Raw genomic sequence first — 21,771 nt, forward strand, 5'->3', positions numbered from 1 at the left:
TATGGAACTTAGTCAAAAATAGAAATTTTTTTGAATCATATCCTAGTTAAATTTATATGCTAATAAAAATTTTGATATACTCCTTCCGTTTCACTTTTTCAAAAATCAATATCTCTACTTCCAAAAAGAATTATCGTTGTTGTGGATACGCTTAATGCTGGTGCCTGGACAAAGCCCAAAATATTATAGAATTGTTTTTTTTTTAATTATTTATTCTGATTCATTATTACGATCAATCATGGAGTAATATTTTTATCTAGATTTGAAACTAATTTGACAAAATTCAACAACTTGGGGAGACTAATTTGAAAGCATCAATTATGGTTACACCACAAACCTACGGTAATAAATAACGAATAAATGCTTCAACTAAAAGTGAAGAATAAATAAGTAAGATAGAGATCATAGAGTTTAAGAACTGCCTATTACCATGATCAATTTAGCATGGTCCACATAAATTAGCTGTGTGTTTGGATAAAAGCCTCCAATTAATAGTTGTTGGACCCTTTTCACTTGATTATACAAATTTTTCTATGTTGCCCTTGTCTTTTAATGTGTCTTCGTTAATTATTAAAGATGGCCTTTGAAAAATGGTAGATATACTTCATTCAAGGTGTCTTTATAATTGATATAGTTTTGTACGGAGGACCATTATTTATTTTGTTCAGTTAAATTTTTGCAATATTTTTTTATGTCATTTCATTTGGATTCGAATTTTGGCGGACACACTACATAAGAGAAAAATTAGATATATCTTCTGATTATTTACAAAATTATTCCCGTTGAATCATTAAAAAAAAAATACATTTATCATGAGGTGCTTTCTTGCCTTTGGCATGCCCCATGCGTACAAATTATAGCTGAATAAATATATTTACTTAAATTATTTTTCAACAAATGAAAGTAAACGAATAATGCTAGTTGTCAAAGAATTAAACATAGGGGCATATTTGCACCTTATCCATCAATTAATTTATTCGGGTCGCATGGATCTTACATAATGCACCTATCATTCTACTTTGAAATATCATTTAATAGATGTATATAAAGTTATCAAATACAAACTCTAAATATTGTAAAAACTTCAAATTATGATATGAACAGTTAGAAAATATACAGATAATAAAATAGTAGAAACATAAAATATCAATACAGTGTAAACGATTGATGTTGTGTTAAAAATTGTGTTGACATTATGATGACATAAAAATCTTGAAATTTTATACTGTGTTGACATTATATTGACGTTGTATTAATACTATATTTAAAAGTTTAGAATTTGTAAAATATATGAGTTTGCATTTTATCACTATCCTATTTTGATATTACCATGCATGTTTAGACACACATATTTCATATACAAATAATTTGTTTAGGAAAATCACAATTACATTATTCAATAATAAATACATAAAACATGAAGAATATCCAACATATATATTGAACAAGTACACTTCATACAAGGATAAAAGTAATGATAAATATGTATTATTAGGATAGATAGAACGTAATTAGTGAAACAAAATAACAAAATAATTAGGAAAAATCTATCTCTGGTATGTATCTTTTAATTTCAACAAAATAATTAGAGAAAATCACCAGAGAGTAATAGTTTAGATATTTATACATTATTCACAATAATTGAAATCGAAATGTAATTTTGAAAGCGACAGGGAAATATAGAGGGTTGTACAGTGTGGAATGATGGTTGTACTAAAAAGGGATTTACCAAGTTTGGTATCCCGAAGATCTCGTTATTCCGCCGTGGCAGTGTTTACTGTTTAGTCTTCGTTTCATTGTCGGAGTCTTCACAGCCGTACACACTCTTCACCCAATCATTTCTACCATTTTCACTGTATATTTTGTTGAGAAACAGACACACGTTAGCGTTTGGATTGCCTCCCCTCCATCACGGCTTCAGTGATTAAATTTTGAAGGATCGGAGCTAGGGCTTCAAAATGAGGATTCAAAATGCGAATTGTTGAGGATTTGGAGCTCCGATCTTATTGTAAAACTTGGAAATTTTAGGGTTTTAAGGTAGAAATGGACGTGGATGCGGCGATGGCTACGGAGCCCGATCACGAGCCCGCCACGGCTAATGGTGGGGACCACCCGACCGAATCCGATTCCTCGTCGTCTCATCAGCAGCAGCAGCAAAGTAGTAACAGTGATGATGTTAATGATAGCATTAGTAGTGGTGGTGGCGGAGGCGCCGGGGTGCGCTGTGCCCCAACCTATACTGTGGTGACCGCTGTTATGGACAAGAAGGAGGATGGTCCTGGGCCGCGATGTGGCCATACGCTGACTGCGGTACCTGCCGTTGGGGAGGAGGGGAGTCCCGGATATATAGGCCCCAGGCTAATTCTTTTCGGAGGAGCCACGGCGCTTGAAGGGAATTCTGGCGCATCAGGAACTCCCTCGTCAGCCGGAAGTGCGGGGATTCGTATGTGTTGTTTAATTTCGTGATGTTTTCGATGATTTCCGATTGCACATTTTAAAGGTTTAACTGTATGTCTAATTTGTTGTTAAATATGCTGACAGATGATATCTATCATTTCTGATGATTGATGTTGAAAGGATTATCTAGTAGATTTGTAGTACAAGTGTGGATTCATTTGTTTATTGAGGGTTTTATGACAAGAACTAGGAGTGGAGATTTATGATTTTGTAGGTTTTGTGTATATTTCTGAGAACATGTAGGTTGTCCGTGTTGGTAAAACATTATCCATGTTTTTGATGTGACAATGAAAGACACAAAGTTCTGTCATTACCTGTAAATTGGTTCTGCTGTAATTCTTGAATTCAAATATGTCAATGATAATGAAGCACTTCTTTTGCTGTAGGGTTGGCTGGTGCCACTGCTGATATACACTGTTATGATGTTTTGACAAATAAATGGTCTCGGTAAGTCTAATTAAGGGTTTTAGGCATGTTTAGGGTAACCCTAAACCCTAAGTCTGATTAACTAATTATCATCATGTTCCCCACTCTTCATTTCTGATAGTTTTGGGCATGTTTTCTGTTATTTTGAACTTTTTTGTTAAAGGTTGTAGCTTAATTCTTTACAGAATCACTCCAATTGGAGAACCACCCACACCTAGGGCAGCTCACGTGGCAACTACTGTAGGTACCATGGTTGTTATCCAGGTGTGTGGAAATATGCCGTTTTTTAAAAGTAGCCTCACTTTTATTCTATTATGCAGCAATCAGCATACATTCTCACTTTGATATTATTCTCCTTACAGGGTGGGATTGGTCCAGCAGGTTTATCCGCAGAAGATCTTCATGTTCTGGACCTTACGCAACAACGGCCTAGATGGCATAGGTTAGTATTTGCTACAACTGAAGTAATGCGCATATATCTGCATTTACAACTAATTCACACATTTCTTTTTTTAATATGCAAATTATTTTTATTCGTGCCAATTCCTTTTCAATTGTTAGTCACCCGAACTTTCCTTTGCTTAGGGTTGTGGTTCAAGGTCCTGGGCCGGGGCCTCGCTATGGCCATGTCATGGCTTTGGTTGGACAAAGATATCTTATGGCAATTGGTGGAAATGATGGTTAGCATTCTGGTTTCTTCCTTCAGTATATTGTTATTTCTGTCAGAAAATCATTGGTGCTTGTTTCTCAGGTAAACGGCCTTTGGCTGATGTATGGGCTCTGGACACTGCTGCAAAGCCTTATGAATGGCGGAAACTGGAACCAGAGGGTGAAGGTCCACCACCTTGCATGTGAGTTTGTAACTTCTGATCACCTTATTTCCCAATTTCTAGTGGAACTATGGTCTTCTAGTGGTTTGACTTTCCAGTTGGTTCAAATTGAAAACGTTTTACTTGTATCCTCTTGTGTGTCACATGTGGAACTCACTCCTGTCTAAACTGACTTATCAAAAATATCTTTTCTTGCATCTCCAATTGTCCAGGTATGCAACTGCAAGTGCTCGCTCTGATGGTCTTCTTCTGCTTTGTGGTGGGAGGGACGCGAATAGTGTGGTTAGTGTGGTGACCAAAGTGTTTGCTTCATTTTTTCCCACCATGCTCTATTCCGCATGGCTGCTTTAATCATAATATTATTTGTATTTTCCACTGAAATGATGTACCTGTATGATATCTGGTTGCTTTTCATAGTCTCATCACTACACTTTTCTACAAGATGTCTAAAATTTTTGGATTTGGTGTCTATGATGAAACAGAGTTGTTATTCCTTTTATCATGATTACATGCTGCCAACTTCATATTTCTCTGCTCAATGTAGGGCAAGGAACCTGTATTTCAATAAAAGTGATGGTAGCTGTCTTTCAAAATTAATTTCATATTCTATTGATGTTTTATCTTCTTGACTGAAATCACATTGAAAAACTGAAACGCAATGTGTCCACAGATGTCTACTATAGGTGTTTTAGCTTCCGTACTCTTGTAAGCTAGTTCCATCTTGTGAAATATGAATGTATGATTGTTCTGTAAATAATCTTTACATTAGAATCTGTAGATGTGTCTTCTACTGTGGCTGGTGGCTTATCATCTCTCTGCTATAGGGTAAAACTTTGTGGGGTCAATTTGTTGAGAGTAGATTTGTAGGCCAAACTTATTGTTATCCTTGATTAGTCCATACTGTAGAGGGTTCCTACTACATGTATAGTCTGTTATTGTACTGCCTGACATATTTGTGTTAGAGCTGCCCACGACTATGTAATTTGGGGGAGGGCTAGAAGTTCTTGTTATCTCCTCAGTGATGCATCCTGAAACCAATCTAGCTAATAATAGAAAATACATTGCAGCCTCTTTCTAGTGCATATGGGCTTGCCAAACATAGAGATGGTCGTTGGGAATGGGCCATTGCTCCTGGGGTTTCTCCATCTCCAAGATATCAACATGCAGCTGTAAGTTCTCTATTGTGCCCTTATATGTTATATCACTTGATTTTGCTTTAAGTTGCATAAACCGAAGGTTATTGTCCTTCATCCTCTCAGTTGACAAACTTATAGCTGCATTCTTTTTACCAGGTTTTTGTTAATGCACGCCTTCATGTATCTGGTGGGGCTCTTGGCGGTGGTCGGATGGTAGAGGACTCATCAAGTGTGGCTGGTACTTACTTATAAAGTTTGCTATTAAGATGTCTCCCTGTCCACCTAAAATTGAGGGGTTGTTTGGTTTCATTCAGTTCCAAGTTTTAGTTCTAAGTACTTCCACTACAGGTTGTGAAGTTGTACTGGATATAGCAGTAGTATTAATCAATTGTGACAGTTGAAATGTTCTTGAGAGTTTATAGGTTAAAATTGAAAATACGTGGTTGATTGTATATTCATTTGTTGGTGTGCCCACTAAAAAATTTATGGTTAGTCTGACACGATGAATATTTAAATGGTTGTAAAACAATGAAACAGGATTATGTTATGTTTCAGGCTTGAAAAAAAGGTTTGTTATACACGAGTATTAACACAACTGAAAATTGAAAGAGGTGGTTCCAAAAGAAACATGAGTTGTTCTAAAAGGGTTGATGAAGTTAAGATTTGAAGCAAAGTTTTCATACTTACGTTCCTGTGTAGTTTTGGATACTGCTGCTGGAGTCTGGTGTGATACAAAGTCTGTGGTTACTAGTCCGAGGACTGGAAGATACAGTGCTGATGCTGCTGGTGGGGATGCAGCAGTTGAATTGACGAGGCGGTGTAGGCATGCTGCTTCTGCTGTTGGTGATTTGATCTTCATCTATGGTGGTTTGCGTGGTGGTAAGACAAGATACCTTTAGCAAAGAAATGATATACCTATTTGATTGACATACCGACTTTTAAAATTTTATTCAAACTGTGGTATTATACTATAAATAAATTTTATTAACATTTTGTCACCGTAAGGCATCAAAATATGTTAATCTAATTATTGAGGAAGCTAACATATTTCGAGTTGGAATTGAATTTTAAACTGAAAGTCTGAAATGGCTTCTATATCTTCTCATTGGTAGTTGATATGCTTACTATCATTATTATGTTGCTATGCCGTCAAGTTGTATGATGCTTGTGTCGGACACAAATTTACAAGATCATTGTTGATTTCATGTACTTGGATCTTTGTCACTGTTGGTTATAAAATTAAATGTTAAGCTGCTTCTTTATTGCAGTCTTGGGAATTTTATTTGCCTCCTTTGCTCTCACAGTTTAGAGGGCCCTAGATCATGAACGTGTTCTGGAATAAATTCTTGTATAATCTTTCAGTTTGCATGTCAATAATATATCAAAAGTCGTGAAGCTATATGTGGATACCTAGTTGTTTAAAACAAATATGTCCTGGATTAGGCCTTTGAACCTTTTTTGTGACATTGGACTGGAACAGTTTGCATTGAACCAGAATGCTGTACAATCTTGTTTAGGTGTTTTTGTGCATACTGATCCACATTCCTTTTTGTGTTTCTTTATAGTTTTGGACGTTTGGTACACTTAGTTGATACATGATGTAGCTCATTAGACAAAATTGGCAAGATTTTTCTGTTTGTTTGGGATTAATGGCAGTCCATACTAATAGTTGTAATAATTGTTACCACAGGGGTGTTGCTAGATGACTTGCTTGTTGCTGAAGATCTTGCTGCTGCAGAGACAACTAGTGCAGCTTCTCATGCTGCTGCAGCAGCAGCTGCATCCAATATGCAGCAGGGGAGGTTACAAGGTAGATATGGGTTTACTGAGGACAGAAATGGGGAACCCGTGCCTGATGCTGCTGCTGATGGTGCAGTTGTGGTTGGGAATCCTGTTGCCCCCCCTGTAAATGGTGATATCTATACAGATATAAGCACAGAAAATGCAATGCTCCAAGGTTCCCGGTAAGTATATGGACTGCTTTTTGTCATCCTTCAAGTTCTGTTACTAACTATGATATTACTGGACAGAAGATCTAGCAAAGGTGTTGAGTACTTAGTTGAGGCAGCAGCAGCAGAAGCTGAGGCCATCACTGCTGCACTAGCAGCTGCCAAAGCTCGACAAGTTAATGGAGAAGTTGAGTTGCCAGATAGAGATCGTGGAGCTGAAGCTACCCCCAGTGGGAAGCAAATATCCTCTCTTATCAAGCCTGATTCCATGTCAAATAATTCAGTTCCACCTGGAGTTAGGCTTCATCACCGAGCAGTAAGTAATGTTATAACAAAATGTGTCTTTAGACGTCGTTGAGTTATTTTACGGCCTAAGGTGGTTTTCTCTGTTTTTAAGTACCTGCTATTGATAATTCTCAGGTGGTTGTAGCTGCGGAGACTGGTGGTGCTTTGGGTGGTATGGTCAGACAGCTTTCAATTGATCAGTTTGAAAATGAAGGCAGGCGTGTCAGTTATGGAACTCCAGAAAGTGCAACAGCAGCGAGAAAACTTTTGGATCGGCAAATGTCAATTAACAGTGTACCAAAGAAGGTACATTTTCCATAACACAGTAAAAACATGCTCTGTTGTATGCTATTTGGCTGATATAAGGAATTGAGTTTTGATGTTAACACAGTGCTTATAGTGCAACCAAGTGTAACAAAAAAAAAACAAGTGTAATAGCATTAATGACAACATATTTCTTGAATTGTCAAGGTTAACAATAAATCTAGATATTTCATTTTTGGATTCGTAATAGTTTCCCCTAAGATTTGCTCACTAAGTTATTTAGTTATATGGCCTGGCATTTTACTTGTTTAATTAACGTGAGATCATGGTAGTTTTATCATATATTCTATTTTGATAGAATTTTTTTTTTAAAGTTGAAGTCTATTGGACCAGGTGATTGCTCATCTTTTGAAACCTCGTGGCTGGAAACCTCCAGTTCGTAGACAATTTTTCTTAGATTGCAATGAGATTGCGGATCTTTGTGATAGCGCTGAAAGGATATTTGCAAGTGAACCTAGTGTACTGCAGCTGAAGGCCCCTATTAAAATATTCGGTGATTTACATGGCCAATTTGGGGATCTGATGCGACTTTTCGATGAGTACGGATCACCTTCGACTGCTGGAGACATAGCGTATGATCTTATACTCTATAATTTTATTATTCTGCTTGAGTATCCTGACTGATTTCTGGTCTTGCAACATGTACTTGCATATCCTGTAAATATGCCTCTTCGATTTGGTACCATTATCATCAGTGTTAACACTCTTCACAAATGCACAACATCTGCTGCATGAACACATTCCCTTTGGGTTAATATAAAGATTCCATTTATATTCAAGAGGGGACCTGCACTCTTTCTCTCTCTCTCTCTCTCTCTCACACACACACACACACGCACACAGAGAACGCATATATGTGTGTATATATAATGCAGCGACATTGGTTTTTTGCACTAAATGCATAAATTCATGGCATATGCACACTAAACACATCACTTGCAAATCTTCCATCTGTTTAACTTTTGTACCATCTGATACTAAGTTGCTGACTATGTAATGTCTATTATCAGATATATCGACTATCTGTTTTTGGGAGATTATGTTGATCGTGGCCAACATAGTTTGGAAACTATAACTCTTCTCTTGGCAATGAAGGTACTGGTCAATTTGCCAACTTTCAATTCATCCAGTACATATTGACAAACTGCCTTCACAAATATATAGGTTGAGCATCCCAATCAAATACACTTAATTCGTGGCAATCATGAAGCTGCAGATATCAATGCATTGTTTGGCTTTAGGATAGAGTGCATTGAGCGTATGGTAAATCACAGAACTTCGGATACTTGTTTCTTTACATGGGATAAACCCATGGGACTTCTAATGGTTTTCTTGAACAGGGTGAGAGAGACGGAATATGGGCATGGCACCGGATAAACAGACTGTTCAACTGGCTTCCTCTGGCTGCTCTGATCGAGAAAAAGATCCTTTGTATGCATGGTGGTATTGGGAGATCGATAAACCATGTAGAACAGATTGAGAATATTCAACGTCCAATTGCAATGGAAGCAGGATCAATAGTTCTTATGGACTTGTTATGGTTAGTGCATTGCGTGTGCTTGTATTTTTTAATGATTATTATAATTTCTTAATTTGTAGCACTGATGTGGATGTTTCCTTGTAGGTCTGATCCCACTGAAAATGACAGTGTAGAAGGGCTGCGGCCAAATGCTAGAGGTCCTGGGTTGGTAACCTTTGGGGTGCGTTTCCTGCAACAGTTGACTCTCTCTCTCTCTCTCTCTGGATACACACACATGTATATATCTGTGGACTTTGAAAATACTTTTGAAGAGACATATCTCAACTGAAAATTGTTTTAAGTGCTTCAGTAGGACTAATTTTTGTATATCTAATCAAATTCAAACAGCAGTTGCAAGAGCCATCAACTTCATTACCTTGAGATCCCCATGAGTCATTTCAATTTATCACATGTAATTATCTTGAACAAGAGGAGTTGATCTAAGTGTTTGCAAGTTAACTCTAATAGCTCCTCATATTCTTTCTGTTTGTGAAGATCTTAAGTCCCCATGTATTCAATTTTTTTACATTAAGGTGTTTTGTTGTCTAGTATAGAAAGGAACAGTGTTCATCATTGGATCCAGTTGTTTTATTGCTGATAAAAGTTCCTTTTTCCAGCCTGATCGTGTTATGGAATTTTGCAATAACAATGATCTCCAGTTAATTGTTCGAGCACATGAGTGCGTGATGGATGGATTTGAAAGATTTGCGCAGGGGCACTTGATCACACTCTTTTCAGCAACGAACTACTGTGGTATGTTCTGACGTACTGCAAGCGTTATGGCCAATCTTATTTCCTCTCAGAAAAGTTTTATTTTTTTGGGGTTATAATATTATTGTTTTTCAAATTTCTGTAGGTACTGCAAATAATGCCGGTGCTATCTTGGTCTTGGGTAGAGATTTGGTGGTTGTACCTAAACTAATTCATCCTTTGCCGCCTGCAATTTCATCTCCTGAAACTTCTCCCGAACGCCAGATAGAAGACACATGGATGCAGGTACGATACTTAAATTATCATGCATACATTCTTAATCTGCAACATGTCGTTGAAAGCATCATATGCAATGAGATTGATCATCTCTCCCTTTGGAATCAGGAGCTGAATGCCAACAGACCACCGACACCAACCAGAGGCCGCCCTCAAGTTGCTAACGATCGAGGTTCTCTCGCTTGGATTTAGGTTCCACTTGCAGAATGTTTTCATACTCTTCTTCTAAGCTCATGCTAACACCTGAGATTTCCAGTGGCTTGTCCATAGCATGATACCTTAATGGAGAACTCTCTCACGAGCTTCCAGAATCTTCCACATTTCGAGAAGGACTTCACGAGATGACTGGAGAAGTCGGACCGCACTTGGCCATGATGCAGGCGAATCGGGCCTGCAGAACGCCCTTCTCTGGCATGCAAAGTCGAGTGGTAGAGGTCACTGCGATAGCTGCTCAGTCTCGTTACTCGTTAGCTCTATTATTTTTGGTCTATGTAGATGTATTGTCTTTTTTTGTCATTGGTGATGTATGAGATGTCGTCTTCATGTATAATAGATGGTGCTTGCGCTTGCCTTGTATAATTCTTATTTTTAATCACTACTGTGTATCAAATAGAAATATATCCCCTTTTTTGATTGACATTTGGTTTTCAGACCTATCAAATGGAAATGGAGCTTCTTAGCCCTTTACTTCCTCGTTTCCTATATCGAATTATGCAAGCTTACTTATATAATACTAACAGCCAAAGAATTATATGGAACTATGATAAGCAACTGGTATTAATGAATATTGTACACGTCACCATAAAGGTGTTTGTCTGTTGTTTGAGAGATGACTAGTTAAATTGAGGCACAACAGAGATAGGCTTAAACGATTACTAGCAACACTACATCTCAAAGCAGACTAGTTTCACCCTTGTTCGAGTGGTCTTTGAACATACGACTTGTTTGGAACCTCCGTCTTCAGCGTTTGAGTGGTCTTTGAACATACGACTTGTTTGGATCCTCCGTCTTCAGCTTTGGTGGTCGAAGCTCACCCTTCTTAGCCTGTAAAATTACCAAGGCAAGTACTAATTTAACTTGTTACTGCTAACTAAAGGAGTGAATAAAAATTTAACGAAACCATATCATAACTTTTGGTATGATATAAAGACCCCAAGGGGTGTGATCAATTGCTAACTTTCTTAAGTTGCTAACACATCAACGCAGTGTATTAAAAATGTCAACACGATTGACATTAATGTCAACACATAATTTTGTTGAACTTCAATATAATATGTTGATATTATGTGTTGATATTTTTAATACACAAGATTGATGAGTTAGCATAGTTAGCAATATAACGCAGCCCCCAAGACCCCAATGTATCATAAGCAAAAGTAAGAAATATGATCTTACCTTCTTTCCTCCCTTCATGAAATCCCTCCAGCTAGAAACCTATTAGTTGAAAAATAAAACCTATGGTGAATAGACCAACCCAAGTGAACTTCAATGAATATCTAGTTTGCATTTATCGAAAATGAAGAACAATTCTGTTCATGATTGCTTTGCAATGCAGACAATGTAGTACATGTACGGGACACTAACCCTATTTTCTCTTGTCCCTTCCCACTGCTCCTCGTGTTCACGCTTTCGTTTCCACATTTCCTTTGTTTCTTCTTCATCTTTCTTTAATCTACCTTCTTCCTCTGATATCTACGATACACATAAGATAACACACTTTAGAACAAAACAGTAAAACAACCCAGAAGAGCCAAGTAGAAATTCGCCTAGTTATATTTGCAGAGAAACTGAGCTAAGTCATGATGTAACAACTAGGTTTGAAGTTCCTAGACCGGCATGAAGACATACCCTCATCTGCATCTTTCTCCTCCTCCACTCTTGATCTGTTAAGAGTTCTCGAACTTTCAATTTCAACTGCTGCTGGAATTCCTCTGATCGTTCATATTCCTGCTCATATTTCCCCTGTTGTTGCATAGAGATGCAAATACACAAGAAACGTTTTCATTACGAATGCAAAGAAATATCGGCATGTGAGGGGGATATGTGAAAACACACTCATTAAAAGACAAAAAGATGGTATTTACTTCTGTGAATATAACTAACAAATTCAGTAGCTTGATAACAACTGACAAAGAATAATGAAAGCTACTTGAATTGAGCCAATGGTTTTACCTCATCAACTAATGATTTTAATTTGGTAGCAGTGTCCTTTTTAAGCTGCTTCTTCCTTTTTGCTAAAAGTTCCTCTGCAAGGATTATTAGATCATGATCATGAGCCTCTTTCAGAAATTTGTTGTTGTATACTATTATTACAAGCCAAAGAAAAGGAGAGACGGTGATGAACAGTGAGAAAAGTAAAAGAATAGATTACTGTGAACCAGTACCTCCCTTGACTACCCCCAAGCCTTTCTTTTTGGTTCAATTAAATCATGGAGTAGTTAGAAGAGATAGTTTTCATGATTTTTTCCTTTGTTTTACAGAGTAGATTTACTACAAACAGAGATACCAAGAAATGTAGTAATCTGTTCAGCCTCAATGTTGAACAGATCTGTGTCAGTTGACTCCAAACACATGATATTAGTAGGAGATAACTATGTTAGATGAGGAAAAATAGGAGAATTATATCTTGCAAAAAACAAAAATTGAAAGGAATAAGGTAAACATAGAAAAATAAGCTCAAAAGATCCACCTCGTGCAGCATTAACCTGGTTCAGAATATAATCCCTCTCTTGTTGGTCGAGTAACAATTGTTGTGCTTTAGCTAAAGCTGTTCAGAGAAGCAAAAGTCCAATTTCAGAACTGAATCATTTTTTTATAAAATAAAGAGACAATAGTATTTTTCTTACCAAATTAGTAACATGGAATAACATTACAGTATAGACTATACTCCCTCCGTCCACGAAAAATAGTCCCATTTTGCCACAAAAAATAGTCTCATTTCTAAATCTCTCTTGTACATTTGGCACCTTTTCTTCTCTTTCTCATACTTTGTCTACTTTTTCTCCCTATCTCTCTTACTTTACCCACTTTTTCTCCTCTTTCTTACTTTATCAATTTCTCATTAAAACTCGTGCCGTCGACAGATGGGACTATTTTTTGTGGACAGAGGGAGTATAATAGTTGGATAAGAGGGAAAAGAAAAATATATTGAACTATTAGAAGGATAAAAGGATGTATGCACCATATGTTTTCTTCAGAAAAATAATATGGAAAATTACCTCCAAATGCGTCCTTTGCTTGTGGATGTTTGCATTTATCAGGGTGAACAAGCAATGATAACTGCAAGAGCAAAGATAGAATTGCACCTAAAATTATTTCTCACAGATACCAATTAACCTGTGCTTAGCAATTTCATTAACACCAGAAATTCACCTTTCGATATTGCCTTTTCACGTCATCCACAGAGGATGTAAATGGAAGGTTAAGATACTCAAATGCATTTAACTTGAAACATGAAAGGATCCTACAGCAACCAAACATTAACTTATGTCAGCTGGAAGTAAATCACTAGCATACAAAATTGAATTGAAGGAGAATAAAGAATAAGAAGAGCTACTAGCAGATAGGAGACTACAACTTTGAAAAAAACAACAAACTCTGCTCCAAAATATCATGCTCAAAATGCTAAATTGAGCTTACATTATTATGGATAATAACCATCCCATATTTTCAACAAGGTAGCACTAAATCAGTAACCAGCCTGTCCCATCTCATGCTTCATTCATGAATATATAAATGACTTCACAAACAAAGACAACATATTTATAGTAATGGCATCCTCAAACATACATGTTTGTTCTGAACAAACAATCAGAAACCTACTAAAATGCAAGTGAGGCAATCTTGGTTTCATCCTCAACTGTTTTAGATTCTTAGATTCAGTTAATCAGTAAGATATCTAGGTCCTTAGGGAAATTACTTATCAGCTAGAAATTCCAAATATTCAAAAAATTCCCAATTTCATCAGCTCAAGATTCAATTTTAAGGTAGAAGCAGCACACAATTCCATTTTCAAAATCTCTCTACCTTATCGCCCCCAATATCTCATGAACAAGTACTACTAGGTTGAAAACCATCTAGATATGCGTCCAATGAATACATAATACATATGGAAGTTCATGATATAACAAGTTCACGCTCATTCTATCAACATTAAGACCAATTTCTTCTGACAAGAAAAAAAAACATGCTGCGAAGAAATTAATTTTTTTTAACCAACAAGTATTCGTTCAACATAAACCTGTTAACTTCGTTATCGCGCTCGACCTCGCTGACCTCAGAGAAGAATTCCTTGAGAAGAAGATCATCGCCGGCGGCGGAGGAGGTGGCTCTACTGACGTCACCCATCGGAGATTCTGATCTTCCCTCTTCCAGAATTTCCGTTTCAATAAAGTTCAAATAAAAGTTCAAGTGAAAATGCAAAAACAAAATTTTAATTTGGGCTTCAGATCCAGTCTCGTGAATTCTTAAATTTGGGCTTTGAGTTGAAATACAAAGGCCCATTCAAGACATATAATTTGAACATTAATAGCCATGATTGAAAATATAATATATACTCATAATTGATACGCTTCATTTTAGTACTCATTTTGAAAAAATAATACTCCCTCCGTCCCAGACAATTTGGGACACTTTAACCCGGCACGGGTTTTAAGAAATCTAATGGAAAGTGAATTGAAAAAGTTGGTGGGATGTTGATCCTACTTTTAAAGTATTAGTTTTATAATAAAATGTAAGTAGGAATGAGTTAGTGGAATATGAGGTCCACTACCAAAAATGGTAAAAGTGAAATGGGACAAATTATGTGGGACGGCCCAAAATGGAATACTGGGTCGAATTATCTGGGACGGAGGGAGTACAATACTACCTTTGTTCCACATTAAGAGTCCTAAATGAGTTTGGCTGAGCTTGAATGGAATCCGGATGCACGCCAACTACGATCTCGTCACCGGATACCTTTAAAACACACTCAAATTTGAAGTAAACATGTTGCTGCGTATTTTGCTTCCACTTGATGAGAGTTAGGCCTATTTTTCTGTGTGTTTGAATCTTGCAGGGCTTCGTGATCTGTGATATGTGTGGCATTGATCGACTCACCGACCTGCCTTTTTTTTTTACCTACTCTGTTCAGGTTAGCATTCTACTAAGCAAAGCATGTTTGAACAAAGCTCATAATCATGTGGTCCAGAGCCTTTGTCCTAGCGGCAAGGAACTTAGACATTATTATATGAGGTGCCGAGTTCGACTCCTCTTGACATCATTTGTAATTTCCTTCTTTATATAAGAGTTTATTAGAAAAAAAGCTCATAATCATGTGTTGTATGTGAAAAAACAGATTTTTTCATAGATTATGGAGTTCATCGAACTTTATCCCAATGAGCAAAATCAACAATGCGGTTAGAAGGATTTTGACAATCAGGTGATCAGATGGTAAAAAGCATTCTATCACTTTCATAGATAATCCTACAAGATATTGCTATGTCTATCTTCTAAAAAGTAAATATGAAGCAATTGAAGCGTTCAAAAATTATAAGAACGAAGTGAATCAACATGTAAAATCAAAATGATTTGAAATGAATCAAGTGAAGAATACGTAGCCTCGTTTGAGGAATTATGCAACGCAAGTAGTAATTCATCAAACGATTGCTCTATATTCACCACAATTTAATGGTGTTGCAAAACGCAAAGGTCGAACTCTTAGAAAGATAATGAATGTGTTGCTGATTAGTTCAGGGATGCACCAGAACATGTGGGGAAGCTGTTTTTGGTGAAGGTGATAGTTCCTCTGCCCAAAAAAGTTACTATTAGTCCTAAAACGGTTGATTGTATCTTTATTGGGTATGACTTAACAGTAGAGCATATCGATTTGTTGTCCACATGTCTGAAATGCTGACTGTAACAGTAGGAACAACAATCTAGTCGAGGAATATTATATTTTTTGAAAATACATTTCCTTGCAAAGACAAAGAAAATGCCGCATCCAATTCTGAGACGAGAATTGAGGATGAAGCCACTAGCTCCAATCAGTAGATGAAGAGCCAGAATCGCGCAAGCGAATGAGGTCTGGTCCAAATGATGCAGTTTTGAGACGTGTTAGTAGGGTCAGAACACCAAAGACCTTTTGGTCCTGACTATATTGCTTTCATATTGGATGAAGAACCAACATCGATAAAGTAGCCTCTGCTGATCCTGGTAAGTTGCATTAAAGAGAAACTGTTCAAAGCGAAATTGATCAATTTTGCTACAACACACTGATACTTTTTTCATTTCATTTTTCTCATTCTGAGGTGGAAGAACCATAGATGCATGTATACGTTAGAGATTGAAAATTGCACAATTTAATTAGTGTCCTTAAAAGGGTTATAAACGAACTGTGTTTGTAGGATATATATTTGCACTATGCAATCATCTAAGTAATAGAGTACACCATGATGAATATATTTTCACATTACTATTTTATAACCATATTAATAGTTAATTTTTCACATCATATAATGTTCACTACAACATAGGAGTACTATTTTTTTTCTATGTATAGTGAGATTTACAAATGACACTAATTAATGTTGAGATGTATTGTAGGTGGATAGTTATTGTGTCATAAAAATAAAGCATGTGACAATATATAATGCCATTAATTAATTATGTAAGGACTTAACTGATTTTGTGATTTGTAAAGATATAGTTATATTTATAATATGTGAAAATATAATTTTTTATGACAATATATTTCAATTATATATTGAATTTTTTATTAATAGTAAAATTTGTGCATGTGCATAACAAAAACATTTTTTGATAATTTTAGATGTCGCAAATTTTGTTATTTGATAAATTCCACAGAACTCCTTTCATTTAAAATCGTACTAGTATTAAATTTTACTATATATAGACACTGAGTGCAACTATATGTAGTACAGGCAGCTCTTAATGTCATTATTGTGATATTACTAGACATTTGATTGTAATGATTTATAAATACACGTACCATCATTACCACAATAACATAAGATTTCAGAACTCTCAACTGATTAAAATCAAATTAGAAATGGAGAACATATTACATTAATTTACCAACAGGGATACATCAAACGCAAATATTGTTTTAAGTGAACATATATATGGAGTATTATCAATCCCACAAATTACAAAGCGAGTGGGCAATAGGCATGAAATCCATCATCGAATTTAATAATCTAGCATTACCACACACTTATTTTTGTAATTTAGCAAATTTTCACAAACACTTATTAATTAACTGATCATGACATATAATTATATTATAGTAACATATAAAAAACACCCCTAGTAATCTTCATGGCTCACATCTTAGCTTGTTTTGTTGAGTCCAAAATGAATCTGAGGAAGATGTGCCCACTGCATTAATTCAAGACAAATAACAACAATTTTAATTAGTTACAAATTAATGAATAAACTAATTCATGTAGTTTTTAATTGTTAGTTAACGACTTACATTTTTTGCAGCTGCGCTGAAAGCTTCACGATGAGTAATTTCAGGATTGCTAGCCTTTATCCTCTGAATCTCCTCTCTGCAAAGTTATTATGCATATAGATGTTGAACCAAATTGGAAAATAAATAAAATTCATTATTTTTGGATTTTGCTATTGTGAAATGAACTTACTTTATGAAACGGTTGTATGCTGATGGAACACGTTGCCTCTTCTCCGGTGCTGTAAAAATTTCAAAGTTATTTAACAAATTTAATTTAAGATAGAAGAGGTGCTAGCATTACATTATGAAAAGTAGTGTAATTAAAAGTACATTTTCATAATGATCAAACATGGTATGAGCATAGTTTTTTTTTTAACTTGTTATATCAGCACAAAAAGTTTGCATATTGCATGAAATAAAACTCTTTAAACTTATGTTTTTAAGTTGAAGAAGGTAACAAATCAAGCTTTCTTTTTGTTTAAATTTAAACATTTTTATCTAAATACAATCAATTTCTTAGTAAAAAATAGCAACGTTTTACTTTTATCTATATGAATGTATAGTAAAAACAAACTTCTAAATTAGTGATATAAAAGATAGTACTGTCGCAGTCACAATAGGCAGTGAGTGCTCATTGTTCATCATTAAGTTGAATGAAAAATCAAAGTGGAATTTTCAAGATATGTAGTAAATGCATGGGAGATTTTTCACAGCACATGTTGACAAATGATAAATTTAATAGATATAAGAAAACAAAGTAGAAAAAGATAAGAGAACATTACGGCGTATTGGAGGCATCTTAGGTTGTACTTCATGTTGAGTCTGCAATGGACCATATCTATTAGTATTATATGTTGAAGATGACCCAATATTCACACTTTCTTTAGCAGCAGCCTCTCCCATTGATTGTTGTTTCTGCATGTGAAATTAAAATATATTGAACAATATCTCTCTCAAATTTGGAATACCTAAACTCCAATTTCAAAGGTTTGCATACAATATGATATCGATCGTACTAATGTGAGTCCGGTCTGGGATTCATACCTGGAAATCTTGGAGATAAACAGACTGGAGCAATCCTCCCATATTAACAGACAGCAAATTAGCACAATGCCCACATCTAACAGTCACCACATTCAGCATGTTGCTTCCTGGAACATTCACCTACAATCATTCACTTCTTACAATTAATTTCTTCCTTCTATTGATCCAAACTAGCCAGAAAAAAAACTGACAAAGTTGAGGTTTCAAACATCAACTAAACCCTAATTCAGGAAAATGTTATTCTGTATCTAATTTGGAAGAAACAGATGAAGAAAATCTTGATTTAAAGAAAAAGAAAAAAAATTATTCCAGTAATAATTAGAAGGCTGCAAATGCAAAGCATTGACGATATTATTGACTGTAAAAATGATGGCAGTGGTAGCAGGCACATAAGCAATGGCCATTAATGGCTTGTGCTAAAAATAAAGTCCCATTATCGTCTCTCCTTTCACTTTTTCCTGCCTTCTCTCTCTTTACCTCTTTATGTGTATCACGAAGAGAGAGAAGAAAACGACTGCTCTGGAACGGAAATCATCGATCACCTTATATCCATACACACACCATCATCATCATCTCAATTAGCTTACTGTCTTTGCTCATTTCTCACAAATAAATCATTTACTTTCAGAATTTTCGGAATAATCAGTTCACTTTGTGTTTTATACATATAAATCAAGACAATAAATCAACCGTAGAAGTAGACAAAAACTTCAAAAAGATAGAAGAAGCTTTCAAGAACCCTAAAAAGCCTAAATCCAAGATATCCGACAAAATCACCTTAAAACAAACTAGTAAGATTCATGCTATTTTTAGTAGATGTAGATCCCTATATTTTTGAAACCCTTGAATCTCAAGTGAAATACTAATATTTTTTTGAAAATGAAAGTAGCATAAAATATCAAATACTATTATTATTATATACGTTGAAAAGGAGAAACAGAGATCCACAGTGTTTCTCCAGCATTCAAGACAAAAGAACATCAAATTAAATTCTGAAGCAAAGATCTCTTTCAATTCCCCCAATTTAAACAGCTAAAGTTTCGGGGGAAACTCCCCGCAAAATTAGGTCATCTTCGATCTGAGCGGCTCAAATCACAAAGCAAATTGAAAATTAAGACATAAATATATTATACCGCTAAAATGGTGTTGCAGAAGTTGCACTGAACATAACAAACTCGCTCCGAACTCATATCAAACGACATTCTTTTACCGGATCTCGGTCGCCACAGATCTATCAACAAACAAAACAAACTGCCTTAGGTTTAGAGAGGGAGAGAGAAAGTGTATTATAGCTCATAATTTCTATGTGGAGTATAACTGTATAAAGGTATATGTTTAAAAAAAAGGTTTTGTGTGTATAAAAAGAAATGATGATATGCAAAATGGGAGGTGTGTTTGTGGGCAAGTTGTGGGGTTTGTGAAAAGAAAAGGAAGGTTTTTGTTTATGGAGACATGGAGTTTAGAGAGAGAGAGAGTGGGTGGGAGTCATCTATCAAGAAGGAGAGCTGGAATGTGCCACATTTAATGCTCAAGAATGTTTTAGGGATTAGTGTACCAGTATATCTCTTCTCAACCATATACATAAGCCTAGATTTCTGAATTCTCAAAGTCATCAGCCTAACTATTTTATTGCTTTAACTCCAAATAATGGAGTCCGCAATAAACCATCTTCAATATTGACATAAGTAGCATATAATGAAATCTCCTAAGATTTAAAGATATTTCAGTTGCGTTTACACGATAGCTAAGCCCCAGAAATATCACAGTTTAGGATTAATTGATTATAATAACATCATCAAGTTTGATCATATTCTGATTTATTCACATTTTTTAAAATTTGAATGATAGATCAAAGAAATTTCAAAACCTCCCACTTTTCCCATTTGATCAAATTTGTGCTACTATTATTTTTACTTTGTTAAGCTCAAAATTACATCGTTTAGTCGTTTTCATCGTCACATTAATATACATTTACGACACTCTTCATTGACAAGACCTTTACATGTTTGCACTAATTTAACATCGAACTTGTCTCCGAAAAAGTTATCACATGACTGTTGAGAAAATTTTGAAACTTCATAATTTATCATTTAAATTTTGAAAGTATAGTCTAGACGATTAGAATTTAACCAAACTTTGTAATTCTATAGGCAATTACAAATTAGCTTGGAAATAACCAAAAACCAAATCATGTTGTTTATTATCGATTATAAATAATTAAAGGTGTTAACAAATTAAAATTTGAGTAAATTTCTCAATTTTATAGGCAATTAAGCACACAAATTAACTTTGAAATAACCAAATCAAGTTATTTATGATCCATTATTCATATAAATATATAAATAGATTAGGATGGTGAGTTTAATTGAAGAAATCATTGAAAGAATAAAAAGAAAAAAGAGAAAGACGAAAAAGACGAAATCTTGGAGTAGATGAGCTCAATCTAAGTTATCCCAGAATACGTCAAATACGAAGATATGTGTGACGATGTGACAGATGAGACCCAACTTTAAACGATGGGTAGAGACTTGACAGTATCCACGTGACATGTTGCTCACTTTTATTTCACTTCCTAATAATTATAATATGACAAAACGCAATATGGAATATTAGTATACACTAACCTACTTAATAACATGTCCCTAAACTTACTATTACACCAAATTTGATCTAACACTTTGTTTTAAGGTGTCTGTGATAATAGACCTGTGATTGATTTCCCATTCATTTCTAGGGTTTGGGATGTATTTATAAATGCCAGCTTATATTTAAAAAAATGATTATTGGTTGCTAAAATCATAAATTATGACTGAATTCGCTTTACGTTGTAAAAAAAACTCATGAATTTTGATCCTGTAGTCATTTTCTGGAAGCTCCTCAACGGATCTTTGAATGCTCACATGCACAATTAATTCCTCGATCGCGTGGAAGTTATAAATGAGTGAGGATCCCCAATCAACAGTATGTTCGTGAAGCCGATTAGTTAGGAGGTCCCTTGTCGTTGCAATTATAGACAAACTGGTCATGACATGCGTTATTATTATACCGGCTCGACAAAGTCACCATTATAATCATGGAGCTGCGCCACCAATCTCACACCTGACCAGGCACCTTTCTTTCCGGACTGTCTACTTTTCCTATTTTACTTCAAACGGTCACTCTCACCACGAGCCCCAAGTCATTCCTCAAGCATATTTAAGACATTATGCAACTCATGTTAGGATTTATAATCTCGACTTCAGATGAAGCAGCATGCGCAACTAACTGTCTCCACCTATAACAAATGAAGTTAGTTCGAATTCATCAAATAACTCATCAACACTGTGTAATAACTATGCATGAGTCGTGAATCATCATAAAA

At 35.5% G+C, this 21,771-nt stretch overlaps 3 protein-coding genes across 7 annotated transcripts; 1 reads left to right on the forward strand and 2 right to left on the reverse strand.

The window, feature by feature from the left end:
* Positions 1-1,731: 1,731 nt before the first annotated feature.
* On the forward strand, positions 1,732-10,550 carry LOC125211206 (serine/threonine-protein phosphatase BSL3-like). Of its 4 annotated transcripts, XM_048110923.1 has the most exons (22): positions 1,738-2,443; positions 2,844-2,904; positions 3,069-3,147; positions 3,246-3,325; positions 3,469-3,563; positions 3,635-3,734; positions 3,926-3,995; positions 4,781-4,882; positions 5,006-5,087; positions 5,549-5,728; positions 6,540-6,813; positions 6,880-7,114; positions 7,219-7,389; positions 7,741-7,979; positions 8,418-8,502; positions 8,572-8,670; positions 8,748-8,947; positions 9,032-9,107; positions 9,544-9,679; positions 9,783-9,922; positions 10,022-10,085; positions 10,170-10,550. In XM_048110923.1, the coding sequence occupies exons 1-22, from the start codon at positions 2,044-2,046 to the stop codon at positions 10,181-10,183; spliced, it is 2,982 nt and encodes a 993-aa protein (XP_047966880.1). In that variant the 5' UTR covers positions 1,738-2,043; the 3' UTR covers positions 10,184-10,550. The 4 variants fall into 4 exon arrangements, with proteins under 4 accessions (XP_047966881.1, XP_047966879.1, XP_047966880.1 ...); XM_048110922.1 differs by having other exon boundaries at positions 1,737-2,443; positions 6,883-7,114; positions 10,022-10,550; XM_048110921.1 differs by having other exon boundaries at positions 10,022-10,550.
* Positions 10,551-10,661: 111 nt separating this feature from the next.
* Positions 10,662-14,300, reverse strand: LOC125211207 (J domain-containing protein spf31). Its single transcript, XM_048110925.1, has 9 exons — positions 14,154-14,300; positions 13,286-13,376; positions 13,132-13,192; positions 12,603-12,680; positions 12,086-12,159; positions 11,762-11,875; positions 11,498-11,605; positions 11,309-11,347; positions 10,662-10,957 (listed from the first exon to the last, which is right to left on the reverse strand). The coding sequence occupies exons 1-9, from the start codon at positions 14,258-14,260 to the stop codon at positions 10,874-10,876; spliced, it is 756 nt and encodes a 251-aa protein (XP_047966882.1). The 5' UTR covers positions 14,261-14,300; the 3' UTR covers positions 10,662-10,873.
* A 2,644-nt stretch (positions 14,301-16,944) lies between these two features.
* On the reverse strand, positions 16,945-19,924 carry LOC125211472 (putative axial regulator YABBY 2). Of its 2 annotated transcripts, none has more exons than XM_048111284.1 (6): positions 19,544-19,924; positions 18,411-18,530; positions 18,149-18,188; positions 17,557-17,605; positions 17,388-17,463; positions 16,945-17,290 (listed from the first exon to the last, which is right to left on the reverse strand). In XM_048111284.1, exons 1-6 carry the CDS (start codon positions 19,610-19,612, stop codon positions 17,243-17,245), a joined length of 402 nt encoding a protein of 133 aa, XP_047967241.1. In that variant the 5' UTR covers positions 19,613-19,924; the 3' UTR covers positions 16,945-17,242. The 2 variants fall into 2 exon arrangements, with proteins under 2 accessions (XP_047967241.1, XP_047967240.1); XM_048111283.1 differs by having other exon boundaries at positions 18,149-18,281; positions 19,544-19,915.
* Between the last annotated feature and the right edge of the window lie 1,847 nt (positions 19,925-21,771).

This window comes from Salvia hispanica, chromosome 3, assembly GCF_023119035.1.
Source record: "Salvia hispanica cultivar TCC Black 2014 chromosome 3, UniMelb_Shisp_WGS_1.0, whole genome shotgun sequence".
Taxonomy (NCBI): domain Eukaryota; kingdom Viridiplantae; phylum Streptophyta; class Magnoliopsida; order Lamiales; family Lamiaceae; genus Salvia; species Salvia hispanica.